We start from the raw sequence: 21,010 nt of genomic DNA, 5'->3' as shown, positions 1-21,010 counted from the left end.
TGTTCTGGAAAATACATCTAGGGATGTGAATATCATTAAGGAACACAGATTATGAACAACAGGACCACTTACTGTGTAGTTTCACAGAAGTCTATATGCCCACGCCTGTTAAACCCATTTTGTGGCTGCGATGAGTATTTGGTCAACAACCGATTCAATTAGCCGTGCACATGGTTTAGAAATCATCATGGATGAAGTTTTCATTATTATGAAAAGGGAATTTGATGACCGCGAACAATGGGATCTTTTGACAGAACATTTACACAGGAAGTCAAAATTGCATGTACAAAGAAGATCTCTGTTGGTATTAGAAAATTTCATCAAGAAGTTGTTGCGGTGAATGTGCACCGGACGGGGTCGTGTTTATGGGTTTGCATCACCTTTTTCCGGTGAAGCTTAAAGAGACATTAAATGTGTTGCCGCTGCTAAAACAGCAATAATATTATATGTTTTAAAAGCACTCACAGTCAACTTTACATTTTCTAATAAAATTAATTTCGAAAGAAACCGTGGAACGCCCAACCACACTCGTGCTTCCCACTTTAACCCACGGTCCTTCAAGAGCTTCATCAATATTAAGCTCGATCTGTTTAAATCACTTTCTAAGTCTTATTTCTTGTATTAAGAGTCCTTTTGAAGTTGAACTATATGCACTTCCTGCATGCCTTTTCTTGGTATTATCGAGGCCCACTAAAAAAAAAAATATTTGATCGATATTCTGAGGGATAAGCCTGAATCAGGCTGCCTGTTTTAATCATTTGTGTCTCTATAATGTTTTTGTCTGAACGACTTTTTGAGCAAAGGTTTTGCATTCTATATGCCATTTAATATAATATTGTATATAGACATTTCAAAACACTACGTTATTATTACCCCTGTTCATCTGGCCTACAATACATTCCTATAAGCTCTCTTGGGATGATATACAGCTAGCAAGAAACAGGTAAACATCTTGACTTAGATTTTGTTTTTCATTCATTTGATTTTCACAGCTGCAGCAATGTATGGAAGAATTAATGAACTTCTATTTCATGGTGTGAGCTGGCTGGCAAAATATGGACGGAAGGAAATACAGACGGAAATTGCATCTCCATACCAAACTGTCTTAACTCCAGACGTCTGCCATAAATCACATTCACAACCATGTTTCCTGTCACGTTCACGTGTAGTTCACATTTTGCATGTACAATGTTCTCATGAGCTTGTCCTCCAAAGAACTAAAATTAAATCGATTTCCAACCGAATAACCCAAACGAAGAAGTCATGACTCCCCCCCCCCCCCACCCCACCCGGCAAATCATCCGTGTGCTTTTCCAGCGATTCCGCGCAGTTCTCCTCCATTAACATAATATTTTCGTTACCGATTTCCAGCCAGAATATTATAAATAGTGCTCAGGCTGGCAAATGAAACTTGACCCCCAGTGGAACGCTTTATTTATCTGACTTCTGATTCATATCCTTAAAACCCGGTTAGACACGTGTAGCTCCATCTATTTTCAGCGCATGAGCAAGACTGTGTTTTTCTCCCGAGGTAATTAGTTGTGCCTCACAGAACGAAGGACGTTCAGCTACCTACCCAAGAGGGGTCGATCTTGTACCCGGAACATCATCTTAATTATTGACCTCGAATATACTGTTCCTATTTAGTAGGAATCGCACCCAACACTTACCTAGAACTCAGGGTCAACAGAGGTTTTCTCAAGGTTTAAACCATAAACCAGGTTCCCTACGGTTTTCGTTTGTTTCGTGTGATGAAGGCATTTTGGCGACCACAGTTTGTATTCTTGCTAATTGTAAATCGGAGAACTCAGGAAGTGAAATTTGACCATTCCAGTGTATGCGATGCAGCAATAATATGGGAAGATTGGGACGTTACTAGGGGGGGGGGGACACGTGCCCCCCCCGTAACCCCCCCCCCCCCCCCAGTAACGCCACATTAAAACTCTTAAATTGAACAAAAATATGTAACATTTGGCACCTAGAATAATGTGTGTGCACCCCAGTGGTGCCCCCAGAAGTTTAACCCCTAAATACGCCACCGTTTTCAATAAAAAAAAAAGAACAAATGTCTTACTTTTGAACAAATTAAGGCCTTCAGTTACTTTTACACACTCCTGAAATAGTCCCAAACCCTTTTCCTCAATTATGAACTGAAGACACCGTAGCTCTACTGAATACGGGTACGAGAGCGCCCCACACCGCATATCCGAGAAAGGTCATGGTTTAATCTCTGCGTAAAGTGAGTGCAGGTTTTTAAAACATGTACTTTAAGTTTGAGTTTAGAGTCCTTTTCATTTTTCACACAACGAAGAAAACCCACAAGGCTTGAGAACTTTTCTCATGCATGAGAAAATGTCATCATTTGTAAAAGACCATCAACTCCAAAGACTGACGAGACCGACGTCGATCGCGAATTTATCCCCATGTATAGGAAAGCCAACCACGATAAAAGACAGTGAGAAATTTTGCTAATTGATTTGACAGAAAATAAGTGCTGACGGATCATTTGAGGAACGAAGATGAGTAATCTGGTCCAAGCACAGTCTTACGTTTTGTAGAACCACTTTAGTAATTTTGTCCCAATAGGAGTGGTGTGAAAGGTTACTGTGTCCTCGATCTACTTGTAAACCTTTTCGCAACAGTTGCTGAACTGATTGAACTACCTATATCCCCCTCCACCCCAATCACCCCACCAGATTCAGACAGTATAAGTCTCGATTAATTGTTGTTCCAAAAAAATTGGAATTTACTGCCAAAGGGTCTGCTTCCTGTTAAAGTCCGAGAAACAAACCCCGGACAATCGAAACCTCGAAATCAGGCGACGTTGCGGGAGAGTGTGTATGGTCGTACGATCCACTCCAATGAACAAAATACTGATGAAGAAGTTTGACGAACGATTGACAAAAACACTCCAAGCCTGTATCAATAAAGTTGTTCAAGTTTATGAGCATTGCTAGGTGACAAAAGGGGGTCTGTGGGGTCAGTGTCATGGGTGGAATTTTCGGCTCGGTTCAGGGTACTCGAACGGCAGCACTGTTTGCACAGCTAGCTATCCGTGTTACGAGTACATTGCTCGCGCGTGAGTGACAGTTCGTGTTTGTTTACTCCAGAAATCTGTGTCAAGTCAATGACCTTTCAACCGCGTATTTGCATAATTAATTAACACGCACGTGGGCCGATTTAATCGCAGTATCTGGGTTGATTATGTTCATGTATTGCTGCATGGCAGTTTTGTTTTCAATGGTTGTTCGCGGGCTTTCATACACGTACATGTTTATGTCTATATTATGTCATTCGCTCAACTCATAAAGAAATGATTAGAGGTTTTACAAACCCTGGCCTCGTTCCAGCTTCGGATTTATTTCCCAAATCCAATGTGAATACATGTAGTCTAAACTAATTTGGACTATCATTTTAGTCATTCCCGAAGCAAAACATGTACATAATATTGAGCACAAGGCTTGCACGTTGGGGCCTAAAAATCTCCTGAAGGCGAAGCTGCAGATGAGGCTGAGATTTTGAAAAACATCAATATAGAGATATAATTTCACACTTTATATGGTAGAGAAGTTTTCGATATGCTATTGATTTACTGCACACTTTCTATAACCATAGGAATCGTAAAGTCATTTACTCACATGTGTGTATTTTAACCATTTGGGTATGCTTATAACATACATGTGTACATAAGTATTACGAGTGCTCACAGCATGTGTGCCGATTTTCGCGAGTTTCTGTTAGTTGGAATTCGTTTACGCTTCAGTGATTCTGAAATGAAGTTCGTTTCCGCTGCGGTGAGTTTATTCCGAATACCATAGCGAGCCGTCATGACGAAACTGTCATATTGTAAGGGATATTTTAACCGTACTTAGAATCGGAACAACTTGTTGTAGTTATGGAATACTTAGAAATGACATGAAAGAACTTTGCCCTACATGCAAATCTGCCACCGTACAATGCTTTTCTTCTTGGGATAAATTAAGCCGTAGGTCACCGCTTTTTTAAAAGGTTGTTACTATACTGTGTTGTCAACGTTAAATGATTTGTTTAACTGACGACTTATTATAGTTGAAGCAACATGTCAAAAACTGGACCAACCGCAACGCGGTGACCGATAACAAACTTCTGCTTTTGTTACGTGCTGTCGTTGGTGGCGCTGTTGCGAGTGTCGTTCGCACGGCACAGAGTTCCTGATTGTGTACTTTTGCTTTTGTCGATGTGTGGGCGCGTGGTTGCATTTGAATGTCTTTCCTCCTAATTTGTGTAGACGGGTTCCAAGTAGCGGACCAGATCTGAAATGTTGAATGGCGTAACTGGTTGAATAAGTAACAGGTATGATTCATCATGTTTATGATCACACTGAGTGTCCCGTTTGTTATGCAATGACCACAATACGGACGTAAGCTCCTTTCTCGGTAATCGTACCGCAACAGGTATGTGACCTCGAGGTACAACATCACTTTCCTCACCTCATACTCGGGGAAACCCCCATTTGACCATTACGTCAGTTGTTGTTGGTTCGATGAGTCGTGATGACTCCGAGACTAGACTATTTAGAAGAAAAAACCCCCGAATTAACATGTGTTTAAACATACCCATGAAAATCGGTATACGTTTGACAAAACGTATACCAGCCCTTTTCAAGGGGTGGGTATAAGGATCCAAAATGGGGGTGGGGGAGGGGGATGGACAGGGGGAGGGGGAGGGGGTGGGGTTACTTGTATGGAGGGAGGAATACATGTAGACAGAAATGTATTTTGTATTCTTCGAATAGGAAGTTCCTTGTGGTCGAAACCGATTCCTATACCCCAATGATGTAAGCAACTTGTGAGCAACGCCGTACGGCAACAACTCTCCCCAACACAACGCACAACTGGAGTGAATAGGGGTCTGAAACTCGTGTATTTGCACATTAGCGTCAAATTAGGCCACGGATACAGTTCACTGGAGACTTTACAGACAAAACGATCCCCCAGTTACACCCCTCCCCACTCGACCAATCACGATCCAGCATTCATCCATCAAATGAGGCGCATACCCGCATATCGAACCCCCCCCCAAAAAAACCCCACTATAGGCACCTGTTTTAAGCACCCATTCCCTTCGTTTCTGCCTCTGTATCTATACCATCTCCCCCTGAAAAGACAAAGCTTACTTATGCTTCCGCCCATAGTCTCCCCCTCCCTTCCAAATTCTCATTAACCCTTCCCCAGCACACCATATGCTGTCACCGTACCACACCCGGGAACAATAGGCGCCCCGCGTCGGCGCGTGCCGCTTGCGCGAATGTTTAATTAGACGCCGTTGTTGTTTTCAACAACGGGGTGGATATTTTCACAAGCAAATACTGCGTAGCCCCCCTTTGTTTGGGCCCGGGCTTATCCGATGGGTAGATACTCGAACGGGATCGATAGAATGGGAGCGCCTGGCCACGTGCCGTGGGTGATCATTTCTCACAATACGAAGACGTCTAACTGCTTCATAGGTGTCTTTTTTTTTTTTTGGTGTCGAGTTTCATAATCTTCCTTTGTGTCGTTTTTGGGTGTAATATGACATTAAAATAGGATTAGCTGACTGTGGCCATACCAATAGCTTGAATTTGGGATCAAGATAATTGTATAGAAAATTGAATAAAGAAAGACCCAACCCTCCAACAAAAGTGTTTTGTAGGCCTACTTGTGGAAAGACAGCACAATTTCTTAGAGTTGGAACTTTTTTTCATGCGTATGGTGTTTAGACCAAGAAAAAGCCTTTTGAGAGAGATCAGTTTTGGCCTTTCGTTTGCCCACAATGAAGCAGGCTTTGTGTGAGCAATAATGTTAAGCATCTGACTCATGTTGGCCAAATGATAAAGGTGTGTTTTCCTTCGTCTTAGGTCTTCAACTCGAAACAAAATATTCTGAATTTCACAAGTGAGTTTTCCTTTTTTCTTATGAACAGATCGTTGAATGAATGTGCCACGCACTCACGAGAACAACTCAATGAAATTAGAAAACACGGTAGGTGAACTAAGAAACCTAGGCTAAACAAAATGTCCAAAAACTCATGGTGGGAACCTCCAGTTGATTTTTTGCTAAGAATACCCTCATTTTTTCTTGAAAGTATTCCTTTAGGCTGTAGGTGTTCCTTCACCAAACGAAGATCATTGTCTTAGGTTTATGGGTCGGTCTTACATAGTGAGATCTTACATATGACCGCGGGATACTATTATCGCCATAAGATTTTATGAGGGTATTTTTTAGTCCTGGTCATTCGCTTGAGAAGTAGTGGCTTTGTTCTCTCCAGCAAGTGAGCATTTGACTATGGCCAGTCGGGGTCCAGAGAGGGCAAGCCAGCCCCCACCCCGGCCCATACTGAGCACAAGAGTACGGTCTTGTCTTCCTCTCGCTGCTGCTTGCTGGCGTACCGGCCGCCGGCACGTCACGGCGCGGCGTCTTGTAGCTCTAGACGAGCTGCTCTCAGAAAGGCATCTTCTTTGTTCTTGGCCGGGGAACAAAGAGATGCTGACTCCAAGACGCAGGGCTTTGTCTAAGTGCAAGATTCGTCTTTAAGAAACGAGGATATTTTTTTTTTAACTTTCGTATTTAATGTTATAAGTGTATTTTGTTCTATTTGGGAAAATCCTGCTTCGGATGGTATTTTAGTAGCCTTGGTCTAATTATACTCCATTAAAAAAATGGTTTGCTTGTTAAAATATCTTTTCGTGATTTAAGTATACATTTTTGTCTTGGAAATTGTATTTCATTGTGGCTGTTTTCATTTATGATTGTCACGATGTACTGATGCTGCTCAGTCACTGTGACATAACAGAAATTAGAATTTGTGTTGCTGTGACGTCATGAAAATTATTCTGAATGCTGTCTTGAAAATCGTTGTCGCTGTAACTGATGCATTGTCGCTGTGTCGTCATGACAGTGATTGTGTCTGTATGTCAGTGTAAATAATTGTCGTTGTATCTGAATGACACAAATTGCCATGGTGACCGAGTCAAACTTATTGTCGCTGGGGCTATATAAATCATTGTTTCTGCGACTTCAACTATTTTTTTCTTAGTGGTTACGTTCTCACTCGTTCGTTCTTTGTTCGTTTTTTTTCCCAATCTGTATTTGCATCTTTGAAGGCCAGATTGCTCCATAGGTCATTTTGAACGTGGACACCATTTTTGAACCCTGAATTTGCAAGGAATGACCTATAATCTCAAGATGCTCTTGCAGAAATTAAAAACCGGCAAGTGCCGTTCAAAGTTTCCAATTTGCATTGTGGAGTCCGTCATTGTCTGAAAGGCCACCGACCAGCATGTTGTCAGTATAGGGTCTAATAGGGTTTCCCTTCGCCACAGCGTGCACCGGGCGCTAATGAAGCCCGTCTCTGGTTACTCGCCGGGCCAGGATTTTCATATTTTATTGCTGGTATTTAAAAGAAAATAGTAGAAGATTGGAAAGCAGTGGTGTGAAACCGGTGCGAGTGTACGAGGGACATGGGGCGAGGACGGACAAAGGACGGGCGGCAGGGTTCTGTAGCTACCCACTGCCTCCGCCGTTTCTCACGAGCAACACGCGGATGTTGTGCCGGCTCCGTGGCCGGCAGTCGGGCTGCGGTCTCGCCTGGCGCACGGTCGCAGTGCGCGTTGGGTGTTAAAGCAAATTTAGAGAAAAAAAACACCACATTTTCTTTCAAAACCTCGGTGTCCGCTTTTGTTTTAGAAGGCTTCTCATCAATGAATCTGAAGCCAAAGTGAAGCCGAAATGACAGTCGAAGCCGGTGTTTCGAAAACATCCGCAGACTGTGACCTCGAGTAGAGAAAACAATCGGCAAAATTCCCCTAAGATTTCCAAATGTCCTGAGTATTTTGTCGAGTTCAAAGATTGAAATCTAAATTCAAATGTTAACATGGAGTTTTTTTCCTTGAAACTTTTGCGCCATGTATTTTCAATTTGAGGCATCAGAATAGACTGGTACATGTCTATTAATTTGAGTAGTCTGGTGGCACGACTTTGAGAGAATGTATATAGAAATAAAGATTTGGTACCAGATGTTTATTGATAGACTTGTGCAGCACTCAAGTAGCGTGTGGACTGGGTATTTCATCTATCGTGTCAGTTTTCTTTTATTGAAGGTTTTCGCAACTATTACCGGTTTTGGATGCTCTCAAGTTTGGGTCGATTTCGGAATTTGATAAACACAGACAGACGGGCGAAAGTACATTCGTACAACTAGAGACAAAGAAGAGCAAATCGTGTTTGAAGTTACACACCGAATTGGTACCAGCTAAAAAAATACTTGCCAACCGAAACATGTTAAGGGGAACGAACGATGTTGACAATTCAGGAATAACTACTTGACATAATAGGACAAGAATGAAACTTAGGTTCTTTGTTTCAAAAGTGACCGAACGATCGTGCAAAGACTCTAAAATTTCCCCCATGAAGGTACACGGCAGTTCCACATGCATAGCGCGTACACACAAAAAGGTTCTGTAGGGCGTTAGTGCTGTATTTGTGAACTCCAATGATGCCGGTGACGTCACACAACATGGCGCCGTCCACATACAGAAAAAAACATCGACGTTTCGTCCCAAATAATGTCAAAATTAGACACTTTAGAAATATGTTTTATTATCATAAATGACGGGCTATGACGGGATATGATGTTTTCCTTAGGAAATAAATGAATAAGGGGTATAATTTATATGCTAAGGTGTGTTTTAGGGGAATTTTCGCCAACATTTTTGCAATGCGGGATGAATTTATTCGCGTATCGAAGACTTTTAAAAGCCTTCAATAAAAGCGAAACGCAGTTTTTCAGAAGAAATCTTTATGTTGATACCATTATTCAGTTATGAAAATAGCCAAATCATACTTTTTCTTGGTCGGGTCGACATTTTAAAATAAAATATAGACGTTGAAAGTCAGACTACAATTCCAAAGCTTCGCTGAGAATTCGGGCTGCTGCATCGCTGGTTTACGATATAGTATCCCACTAATACATGCAAACTGGCGCGCGGGTACCAACTGGCCTAGCGCCGCGTGTGTTGTGTACACAAAAGCGCCGTACAACGTGTACACATGTACTGTACATGTACATTGTACATGTGTACGTACGTAAAACCATCGCATTCGGGACGATCGCAAGACATTGAAAAAAAAAATCATAAAATGCAAAACAGATAACATAGAAATAAAGAACCATCTATATCTGTCTTTAGATGAAAACACTCACTGTGGACAAAATAAACACACAATCCGAAATTCACAAATGTTTAGTGTAGAGTGAGTGAGTGTTGTACAGCATATTAAAGCAGCACAATCCAAAACCAAGCATGAATTTGCCATCAGTATAGCTAGACACTCTATCTTCTTAATTTTCTGGGGGAAGTTGCTGACAATTAATTGGATCTATAGCTTAAACAAAACAATAACAAATAGGTTTTTGTTTGGCAATAAACGCATTGTTTATTTCACAACCAATCCATATCATTTTTAAAAAAAAGTTTCATTTACAGAAGTGAAACTTCACAACAGCCATATTTTACAAGTAAATAAAGTGCACATGTAATGCAGGTATGAACTCAACTAGTGAAATCAGGTTTGGCAAGTTATAAAACTATGAAAAGTCTGAAAAATTAAGTAGGGTAGTTGCAGTTGATTCAAGAAAGTGATTCAAAAATTCAACTTTATGAAAGGGCAAATGGATTTAAGCATACCCTCACACCTGAAGACAGTAAAGGTTTTTTTATATTTATTTATTATTAATATTTTGTTGGAGAAAGGAGCTTGCACTGCAGTTCAACTGCACTATTTCATAAGTGGTGGTGATGGCAATTTCAGGTTTCAAATTTTCGCTTAATTAAAATTTCACATACGTACTTCGGTGTACACGTACCTGGATGACCTGCACCCGCAGATTTACAAAGCACTTCATCGCTTCACAATTTGATGCAAACACAGTCCACTGTGAAGTTCTTTTCCAGTGTGAATGCATCATACATCGCCAATTTTGTTAAATATTTTAGAAAAGTTTTCACAAGTACAATCGACGACTCTTTGTTGACTTTTCGACGACTATTTACTGTTCATTGAATAAATACATAACATGAAAATACATGTACATGTACATGCAGTCACCGTTTGTCCTTTGAATACACTACGACGTGTCGCACTTACAGCATATTTTGTGAAATGAATCACAGGATGCGTCATCCTAGGGATACAACGATGCATCGTAGGTTACAATAAGTGTCGTGAAATCAGGTACAGATTGTCATCATCACTACGAACGACACTCTCGCACCCGTGTGTGCGCTGTAAGCGCGCGTGTTTACAGAACCGGGATATTTTGGGTTTTACGAACTGACATCCACCACAGAGCGGCACTTTTAGAGGCAACAAGGCATATTTGTACTATTTTTGTTTTCACGAACTGACACCCAAGCATGATGCGGCAATACATCTATCCGTGTACTTGTGTGATTAAACATGTACAAATTTTTCATTAAAAAGGGATTTAATTGGTTAAAATTAAGATCGGTGTCAGTTCGTGAAACCCAAAATGCATGGGTGCACTCTAAAAGTGTCGCACTGTGGAGGATGTCAGTTCGTGAAACCCAAAATATCCCGAATCTGTAAATACGCACGCGTGCAGCGCACTCATGTGTGCGCAAGTGTCAGTTTGTGGTGACATTGACAAGATATATACCATCTGAAATGGCATTAACGACAAAACAGAAACTGTCCTGATCAATGATTACCTCCAGTTATCTCCTAAATTCCCAAACTTTCTCAATTCCTCCGGCAGTAAGTTATTCATTATGAAATGTTTACGTCAACTATGTTATTCAAGCATCTGGGACAGGGAGGCAGCGAACAGACTACACCTACCACTCCCAATTCAGATCACACTGAAAATACATGTACATGTACTCCTCACCATGGACTATTTAGAAAGGTTCAGAGTGGGGGTTGGGCTGTTTGAATGAACATGGCCATGTCATGGCATGGTCAGGAACTGATACGGAGTTCAATCGCAATGGGTGGGTAGTACAGATCAGATGCGGAGGAATCCAAAGCTCGTCCATTATACGAGGCCATGCATGTCTTTGCCATCTTCAATCCAGAAATAGGAAGAAACTCTTCAAACCTGAAAGCCAACAAGAATATAACAAATGGAACAAAGTTAATGGGATACTTTGAGATGCATGGTGGCAGCAAATACACCAGTCCTTTTCTGGTGTTGACGTCAATTTGAACATGTGCACATTAGGTTAAATGTGACGTAAAAAAAATGAAAAGGACAGGTAAAAGGAAACGTCTCAAAAGTCTTTGTTGAAAATTATTGCCAGGTTATTTTCAAGATTGTTGTCTGTGTCTTATCTTAAACAACTTTGCTGGGATTTTTCTTGCATTGAATATGAGTGTTAAAAACTATAGAAGATAAGAAAGTTTCATATTTTATATTTTTCTATAGGCACAGACATACATGTAAACATGTACATTCATGTACATGATGTATGTACATGCATGTACATGTACATACATGCCATGATCAATTTTTAAGTAAAATAATATCAAGATGCTCACCGATGAAAGTTGTCAATTTTCTGAAGGTATCCTTCGTCAGGGCAGGGTACGTCATCTGCGTGTCATGGTGGAATGCCGTACACTCCGCATAAGAAGAAATGTAGGCCAACCTCCTCCACAGCGTCCGAGAGACAACCAATAGGTCTAGATGGCAAATTAAAGTACACATTCAAGTTCTTGTACAGTTACGTGACTTTTGTGTTTGTACACAACAAGAACAAGAGCATGCATTACATGGGTTTGGAGTAAACTCCGTACCCAACAACCACAAGACTGTTACCGACTTGGTCCCTAACAGACGGGGTCTGACCGTCTGAGACAGCATGGCCAACTCAGTTCCACTTCCAGGTCAACTTGGTCCCAGGTACAAATGTTAAGTCGGTCCAATTTAAACTAAGTCTCAAGTCATTTTCCCAGGTCAAATTTGAAATTAATGAAAAAAATACTCTACAAAGTCATGAAAGTACAATTATAAACAGCTGAACAGTGAGGGCGAAAAGGAAATGATGGCAATGTAACCTACATTTTTGTAGGGCTATGCTATAATTTAGTAAAATGTAAAAATCATATTGAAATTGGAAGATTTCCTTGTTAGGATTATGGAATGCATTGTGATTATTTATTACGAATACGATTTCTGGGTAATTGCAACTAGCAAGGCACACTGGGCAGAAATATTTCTTAGATGAAAGTCTTCTACATACACGAGTCGTTGCGTCGTCCAAAAGTGCGTGCTGTGGGATAGCTCAAGGCGCCTACGCTACGACTGTTTCATGTACGACATTACTGTAATGACTTCCTGTCATGGCGCGGCGTACGTACACAAAATCCTTGTGTCGCGGGCTAAAAACAAGGAGAAACTACAAAAACTACATCTTCTGAGCAGAGTAAATACATAATCTGTAGGCTTACCTTTGAGATTTCCGTCTGAATCTCCGAAATCATGCCACAACATGGCCACGAAGGTCCCCACTCGTCACGCCATGACACTGCATGTACACTTCGTACGTCGCGACTTGACGAATTCCTGTTTTATTCACCCTCAATATTGGCTAAAATCTCACGAAAGCATGTCGACCCGAACCTTTCGTCTATATCAACGTGAACCTAGATAACCCATTTATTGATAGATTGACCAAGTATGCGTCACAAAACTGCATTTTAGTTTAAAAATGATGTTTTCTCGAAGTGGAAATGACGGCACAAAAACGCCAAATCGAACCAGGTCACAAGTCACACGCTGCATAAAAAACACACATTATCAGAATTTGTGCACGCTAGATGGCAACTGTCGACCGTACATAGCTTCATTGATGTTTGTAGAGCCTTATTTGGTAATCTGTTGCATATTCATTTTAATTAACCAATCAATCTTTATATCTTTCGCGGGGTATTTAAATCCACCAACGAAACAAAGGGATCGCTGCGCGTAATGTTTATTTACATCGCGCTAGGATGTCACGTGGTATTACCACTAACTCCATCTCGCCAACAGAGGGCGTACTTTTTTATGCGTGAAACTGCCGTGGGTAAACAAAATGATTGAGTTTAAAATTTAGATGAGTTCAACGTGATAGATCATGGTAACGAATCATTGTCATAATTAAAAAAAAACCCACTAGTTTATACTTGGAAACCGGTAGAAACAAAGAAAGAAAATAGCCTGTGAATGTTGATCCAAGCTTGTTTTAGCTAATGTATGCGATCGTCTCTGGTCCGAAACTTATTTATCCATATTGACCGGCTTTTAGGGTGCTGATGGGCACCGTGCCTCGCCATATGCCACGGGAGGGCGACCCCGTCTTTGTCCCCCTCACAGATCGCTCCGGTCCCTGGTCTCCGTAGTCAGTTCATTATACTACACAGCGACAGGACAAAAGATTCCCAAAGTGAAAATTAAAAGTGAGTCTCGTCGAACCAACACAGAAAAACGGAAGGGCCAACAAATATCGTGAATGGGAAGGGGGGGGGGGGGGAGAGACAAGAGTCCGTATATTGATTATGTTGACAGAAGGGATTGGAGAAATGTAAGGGTTAGAAGATGGGGGATTAAAGTTGTGGATGGATGCGCTGAGAACTACTTGAATATGTAGAGCAGATACAACCCGCACGCGACTAGCCTTAGCGACGACCAATCACAGGCCGTCGTGCCGCCTGGCCACGAGTTCACGGCACGCGAATGCAATTATCTGACACTTGTAATATGCGGGCTGCGGCAAGCTGAGCCCGGCCGCAGCTTTTTTTTTTTTTTACCGTCCGCCCGGCTATAAAAACGCCACATTTGTCGGTGAAAACTCGTCACATCGGTGGTTGCAGTGCCGGGAGAGCATCATGTGAGTTTTTGCAGGCTCTTTGAGGCAAGGCCAGGAGAGTTGAGACCAGCAATGTGCCGGCTTGGGAGTTGGAAACATCGACGCATCAAATCGCACAAATAATCCACTCCGGTTGTTTTGCATGCACGAGTCATAGCGTTGTGTACGGGAAAAACCACCTTGCTATCGTGAGTTGGATACTGGTACCTGCGCACTTATCATAAACACTATATAACTACATCATCATTCAAGATGGCGACCACATCGCCTCTGCTGCACGAAGGATGCGAGGATTTCTGGTCTTGGAGCCAAGCCGACAAATCGCACGAGGTGAAACTCCAAGGAGCCCGGAACGAGACCGCCGTCTTCCACCCCAACTGGTCCAACGGCACGGCCGGGGTCCGGGGCACCCGGGTGCTGAACCGGGGCCGGTTCTACTGGGAGCTGCGGCTCTCGCGACGGGTGTTCGGCACCAGCATGATGTTCGGCATCGGGACCAAGCGGACCCGGCTCCACATCGACGAGTTCATCAACATGTTGGGGGAGAACGAACAGAGCTGGGGGTTGTCCCACAAGGGTCTCCTGTGGCACGGCGGCACCTCCACGCCCTTCACCGACCCCTTCCCTGAAAAACAGCCGACGACTGTTGGGTTGCTCTTCGACGGCATCAAGGGAACTCTGACCTTCTACAAAGACGGGGTGTGCCTCGGGGAAGCCTTCACCGGGCTGAATCGCTACACCTGCGAGCTCTACCCCTTCGTCTGCTCCACCGCGGCAAAAACAGAAATGACCCTGGTCAACATGAGGAGGAGAATGGTTTCCTTGGAGGACAGGTGCTGCGTGACCATAGCAACGCATCTTCGAAGCGAGAGCGAGGCTGGAGGGCTGCTCCTGCCCGCGATCTTGAGGAACAACATTGTGCGTGAGTGTTCCCGTCAGTCTCATGGTAGTGACCCTATGGCCCCCTTAAAAGCCCCGTGCGGTGTGACATGAAATTTCAGCACTGAGAAAGTCTTTCAAGTGAAATCTCAACAATCTTTTGTCCTTTGTAAATAAACTCTTTTCGCTGCCGCTGTCACTTTATATACTACCGCAAAAACCGCTAACAGTAACGACTTTGTGAACAAGAGAACTGCTACACAAAACTCATATTTGACCCAGGTTCGAATTACTGTTTTGCAAATGTTGTTACGCCCAGAACAGCTGAAACTTATCCCTGCACATCGTTTCGAACACACATCAGTCGTCTGTTTCACCGGCAGCCGCCATATTGGCCGTCGGTGACGTCATGTAAGCCGCCGACATCTGTCACTTCGTGCATATTTAATTTGGGAGCTTCACGCAGAGAAAACAATAAACTGACAAAAGAATCGATACCAGAACACGCGTCCAGATGTATGTAGAGATGAATGTTTTTTAACATCAAAACATTTGGAAAAAACCCATAACATTTGGAGGAAAAAAACCCATAAAACTGGTCTCATGTAGGAATTGGGACACGATAAGATAACACGCAAACGGCTGTTCCATGAATTCTTACTCTGTATCTGAAAGCCAAAAAAAAAAATTATGGCTTCATTGGTCCCGTTTCATGAAATGACATTTAGCAGACATAAATTCATGCGTCGGTGAAGGTAGAACATTACAGAACGCAGATGTGCACTGACGCAGTCAATGCGCTCATTTTTTTCTACATCGACAAACAAACACGGAACAGGAACCTCACTACCATTGTTCAACATGGACATGTTTGGCTGCCTGCGATTGATGACATTTTCCTCATTTAAAACCCCTTTTAGAAATTCGTAAACCAGCATCAGAAATGTAGACAGTTCGCCGCATCCTATCAAATTTCAGGAAGACTTATACTGTGTTTTTGATTAGGATTTTTCGACATGGAAAAGTGTGTGCGTACAACAGAGTAATGTTCTTTTGCTGGTATTGTCCACGGCGACGACTACAGTGCATACAAGGCCGGCAATTAGCACTTCTTTGTTCTCGCAACTATCAGCATGGCAACAGACGGCAGGATTCCCATGGCAACAGGAGGGCATCCCGCGACCACGTGACCCACTCACGTCGGCAACGAGTCTTGGAGCGCTCTTTGTTCCTGTGTGCACGGGGCCAGGGAGTTTCATCTGCGGGTCAGAAAAAAAAAACATCGCCAGAAGACCGTGTCGTATGGCCCGGCTGTCGCATCGCAGATAGACACGATTGCTTGATTGGACCTCGGGAAGCGGTGAACAGGAGGGCAGCGCAACCACCACCACAGATCCGCCCGGTTGTAGGCCCCACGAGACCGGCACGCGCGACCCTTCGGGACACGGTGCTGCTGTTGACATCCACGGAGTTTGGGCGGCGCCATTATCGTCATCATTATCACCAGAGCTTGACAAAGTGAGAGGAGGCAGTCTATTGGTTCCTTGGGGGAGGCGCTCATCTTACGTGCTATGTGATTGGTCCAAAGGATAGTCCTCAGTAACGGAGGTAAGGTAATGGCCATTAGTATACAGGAGGACAAAAGAACAGAGCTAGTTCGGCCAGTGTGTATATGCTTCGGCCATCAGTGTGAATGTCAACAAACCATTCGATGGTAAAATCTGCAAACAGTCGTTTATATTTCAAGATGGCAAGCATCTTTTAAGGATGTCAAAATCGTATTAATTCAAGGTGTAAATGTGGAAAAGCAAACCCATTTCCCCCGCAAATTGTATTATGTTTTTCCTAAATCCAGCGCAATGACAATATTACGCAGCATTATGTAAATATGAGACCATTTTTGCATGAGTACTTCATTCTGTTCTTCTAAAAGCTCCTCTGATTTTTCTTCGTCTAATATGTAAGATCTGATTATTTTTGACCGTAACTTTGTTGTGAAAGTCAAAAGTGTTCAACAAACAACTCATATCAATGAACGTAGATTAGAAAACTTAATTAATTCGTGAAAGATTGTCTTTTTTACAAATGTAAATTAATGAATACACTTGCATAAATTTACATACCAATTACGTGTTCTCTGACAACTCATCTTTCTGTTGAGTAGATTTGTTTTTACAAACCTCACACGACCGAAGGGTACAAGACAGAAGTGTTTATTGTAAATAAGTGTTGACGTGTGTGGGCTTTCGGTTCGGGAGAGTTCGTTTATGGCGAAGGCCATAGGCCTACTGAGTTTTTCGTTCGTGTTCGTGTCTGTTTTATGTGTTCGTTTAGAACGAGAACGTTATGTACAGTGTACATAATGTTATGTCTGGGTATACGAGGCAGTGAGTTTGTTTATAACGAACCCTGCACTCAACATGTGTGAGCAATCAACTCATTTCAAGTAGATGTAGTTCTGTAGTTATTCAAATTCCAAAAAAAAAAAATTCAAAAAAATGAAAAGGAAGGGGTTGCTTCGCAAAAAAATATAGAATTTAGTCAAAAAAATAAAAAAATAAAGCATAAAACATGAAGATTATGGAACACTTGTTTCAACTTGGGGCGCCCCTCTTGAATAAAAAAAAAGAAAACAAGTGGCTAGTCAACATTTAGACAAGTTTCAGAAGGCACAGCAGCGTCATGCAATGGTTTTTTTCATGAAACTACATGAAGAATAATTTTTTTGGAGACTTCAAAACAAAACCTTCTCTTGCCTTGAGCTCAAGAGGGCGCATCGGTTGTAAACAAGTGTTACGTCATCATAGACAAACAGTATTATTTCATCAGAAACTATAGTGGTTTTGTTTTTAGAGATTTGAAAACGGAAACTGCCTGTGTATAGTGTGTCTGCTCGACAAAAGTCAGACTTACTTTAACCCGCTCAAACGCTGCCTATAACCGAAGTAGATATTATTACTAGCAACTAGTTAAAGTAGTGGTGTTTATTTGAGGAGTTTGAATAGTTAAGAGACAGATATAGTAGTAGTAAAGACGATGGTAATGATGATGAGACTTGGATTAATCAGTTCAGCAGCTGCCGAGCAACAATGCAATTATCCTGTCAATACTTGGATTTAATAATTTGATATTTTTAAAATTATGAATCTATCAAAAGTGGTCATAAGGATTTGAGTTTTCACTTCAAACCCATTGTTGAAGGTCGCCATGGCGCAGGACTATAAAACTTTCACAAACCTGGATTTAACATACTCATTGGATGATAAACAAACAACCAAAAAAATTTTAAAACAAGAACTAGTCAGATGCGCTGTAAATGTAATTAACTTGACACTGGGCCGGTAATTACAAATATTTCTGAAAACTCGACAGTATATAACAAAAATTCAACTGACCCCAATAGTTATGTAATGTTATACAATATGGCCCTGTCATGGAATGTGCAATGATTAATTATTACCACATACATAGTTAATTACTTTGTCACTGTGTTATGCTAACAAATTCAGTACTAGCCCTTGTGTAGTTCATGTTGCTAACAATTGTGTTCAAAGCAGCTACTGCGTGATTGTCACCATCTACACTGTACTAAACGAATGGTGCTTTGTATTTCACTTTAACTGGGATTATGGCGCAGTATTGAGCTAGTTCGGATGCTTGACTATCGTAAACTGTGGTAAGAGTGGTTTTCGTCACGTTATGTTTTTTTGTGACGTGTTAACTAATTTACTAAACGTTTACACAACAATTACAGTCGACAATAGCCGAGTATTCGAGCTAGCTCTTTGCCGTAGAGTAGAATTTAACTTAAGATATTCATAACTAATGTAAATAGCGATTATGATTACTAGTAATGATAGTTAGTATGAAATACTAATCTATTATTACCAGTTGTGAGGCCGGGAAGGTGCAATATTGAACTAAAATCTTTGTTAATCTATGTGAATTGTGATAATCACATATATTATTGTGCAAGAATACATTCCATGATGTTGTAGCGTCAGTGATAAAATGTAGTGATTTTTTTTTTCTGCGGGTGATTTGTAGTGATATGAAGTGTAGTTTCTCGGCTGTGATTGTAGTGAATAACTTAGTTATCATAACGTAGTTATCATAACTTAGTTATCATAACTTAGTTATCATATCTTCGTCGTTGTGTATACACATTTCACATATACCGCTAAGGTGTGCTATTCTCATTAGATATTTAGAGTTATAGTGTTACGTTATTCGTGTTTATAATTTTTCATTGCTCGTTTGTAATGTGTGAAGTGGTCTATCCCTGGGGTGCATGCGAGCAGATTATGCTTCGAAGCCCCGGATGTACTTCAACCTCGTACAAACTTGCTAAGGAATAATACCTGTCTGTTTTAACATGTCTCTCAGTACGTTTTACTTTTGTATATAGTAATTGATTGATATTTCTCCGAGCTATGGAATCTTGCTATTCTTATGTAGTGCATCTTAGACTTGCTTCCTGCCGAGTACGCAGGCGCAGTCATGTGATCAGCATAGGTGTATTCATATGCGAGTAGATTAGAAAATGAATTAAGCAAAATTGTATTCAATATATTAACAACAACAACAACAACAACAACAACAACAACAACAACAACAACAACAACAACAACAACAACAACAACAACAACAACAACAACAACAACAACAACAACAACAACAACAACAACAACAACAACAACAACAACAACAACAACAACCATTAAAGTAATGTTCGATATGGTGAACACATTCAGCTGGATTAATTGTCTTGTATTCTTAATTCAGTGTAATTTGCATATTCATCATTGTTTCGGTTACACAAAATGTAAAAAAAAAAGTCCTCTGAATTTGACATTTTATGGAAAATTTAACTTAATGTTAATTTATTTTTGAATTGATCTAAAGTAAGATATTTGTGAATGTATTTGGTTCTTTACAATTAACCTATATGTCCATATCACATTATCCACTTATGATGTACATATGTCTTAATGCTGAATAAATTCCGATTTAATTTATTCATGAATTACATTTTAGCATTTAGATACAAATAAGGTTGATGAATTTGTCTTTCTTGTAGCTAATAATTTTTCTGGAAGAAAGCCCCAAGTATTTGTATTCCAAGTAATTTATTAGAAAAAAAATATTTATTGTGATTGATTTCTGATAATGAATATGGGATGTGGTTATTCTGTTGCCATGGTAACTGAGTGACACATTCAAGCATCTGCCGTCATAATTGCCATTCAGAGTAGTAAAGAGTCTAAGCGTTTCGTTCTTTCCTTAATTTATTCACAACGAATAAAAATTGATTTGAGTTTTACGCGTGAGGTCTGTGTCAAGTTTTTGTCTGCGTCGACTCCCTTTGACTCCTGCTATTTTTTAATTTGATTAAATTTTTTATTTATTGTTTTTTTACAGGGGTTGGGTTCGGGGTGAATATTGATATGTGATGTTGAGTTGCTTTCTTTTAATTTGACGTCCCTTCCCCCTGTAATAAAAGCTATTAACCTGATATTTTTTTATCATTTGTTTGTTATAAAAATGAAAGCCAGGCTTCGCATAACAATAAACAAAAATAGCGCCCTCTGTTGTTTAAGAAATGGAAAATGTGTTAAATGCAAGCAAGGAATATTAATTATCAACCGATTAAAAAAATTTTTTTTTAATAAGCGTGGCAAATAAAAACCTATTTTATAACCGGAAATACCCGGGCGCTATCCGAGAGTGTCGACGAAATGCATTCGGCATAGTTCGGACATTTTCGGAAACGGGAGGCATTCCAACCATTTTGGTCTAGTGACATTGCAGACGGGTACCTGACTTCCGATTCATCAGAAATAGTCAAAATCTTTTGCTTTTGGAACCAGGCTAGTGGCGTATAAAGGTTGGGGCCCAAAATGCGGGGAGGGGGGGGGGAAGGATCAGTGCCCCTCCTTTTTTTGGAGGGGTCTCTTAATAAGTTTGGCCATATTTTCACAAGGTGATGTAGAGCTCTCTTATATTTCGAGGAGGGACACCACGGCAGGCCGGCAGGGCACAAGGGTTGGGCAGGCTGTCCGGGGGGGGGGGGGGGGGGGGGGGGGGGGGAGACACGAGTGAATTTAAGAAAAGCAGAAGCAACAAACTTAAATCATGAGGGCGCTATTTATACTCTTATGCTTAGACTGCTGGCGATGTATGTTACGTCCCAACTATGGAGGTTGCCCCAGCTATTGTTGGGACTGTCCTGGGTATGTCATA

The 21,010-nt window shown here is 41.2% G+C and overlaps 1 protein-coding gene and 1 long non-coding RNA gene across 2 annotated transcripts; one reads left to right on the top strand and one right to left on the bottom strand.

Moving 5' to 3' along the window:
* Positions 1–10,109: 10,109 nt before the first annotated feature.
* LOC119729021 lies at positions 10,110–13,104 on the bottom strand. The gene is made up of 3 exons (XR_005271179.1): positions 12,489–13,104; positions 11,577–11,720; positions 10,110–11,136 (listed from the first exon to the last, which is right to left on the bottom strand). It is a non-coding gene; the product is annotated as an uncharacterized LOC119729021 (long non-coding RNA).
* Positions 13,105–13,806: 702 nt separating this feature from the next.
* LOC119729018 (SPRY domain-containing SOCS box protein 3-like) lies at positions 13,807–20,090 on the top strand. The gene has a single exon (XM_038201502.1). The coding sequence runs from the start codon at positions 14,141–14,143 to the stop codon at positions 14,879–14,881; it is 741 nt and encodes a 246-aa protein (XP_038057430.1). The 5' UTR covers positions 13,807–14,140; the 3' UTR covers positions 14,882–20,090.
* Positions 20,091–21,010: the final 920 nt, after the last annotated feature.

The sequence above is a fragment of the Patiria miniata genome, unplaced genomic scaffold, assembly GCF_015706575.1.
Source record: "Patiria miniata isolate m_02_andy unplaced genomic scaffold, ASM1570657v1 HiC_scaffold_20, whole genome shotgun sequence".
Classification (NCBI taxonomy): domain Eukaryota; kingdom Metazoa; phylum Echinodermata; class Asteroidea; order Valvatida; family Asterinidae; genus Patiria; species Patiria miniata.
This window is presented reverse-complemented; position numbering and strand designations above follow the sequence as displayed.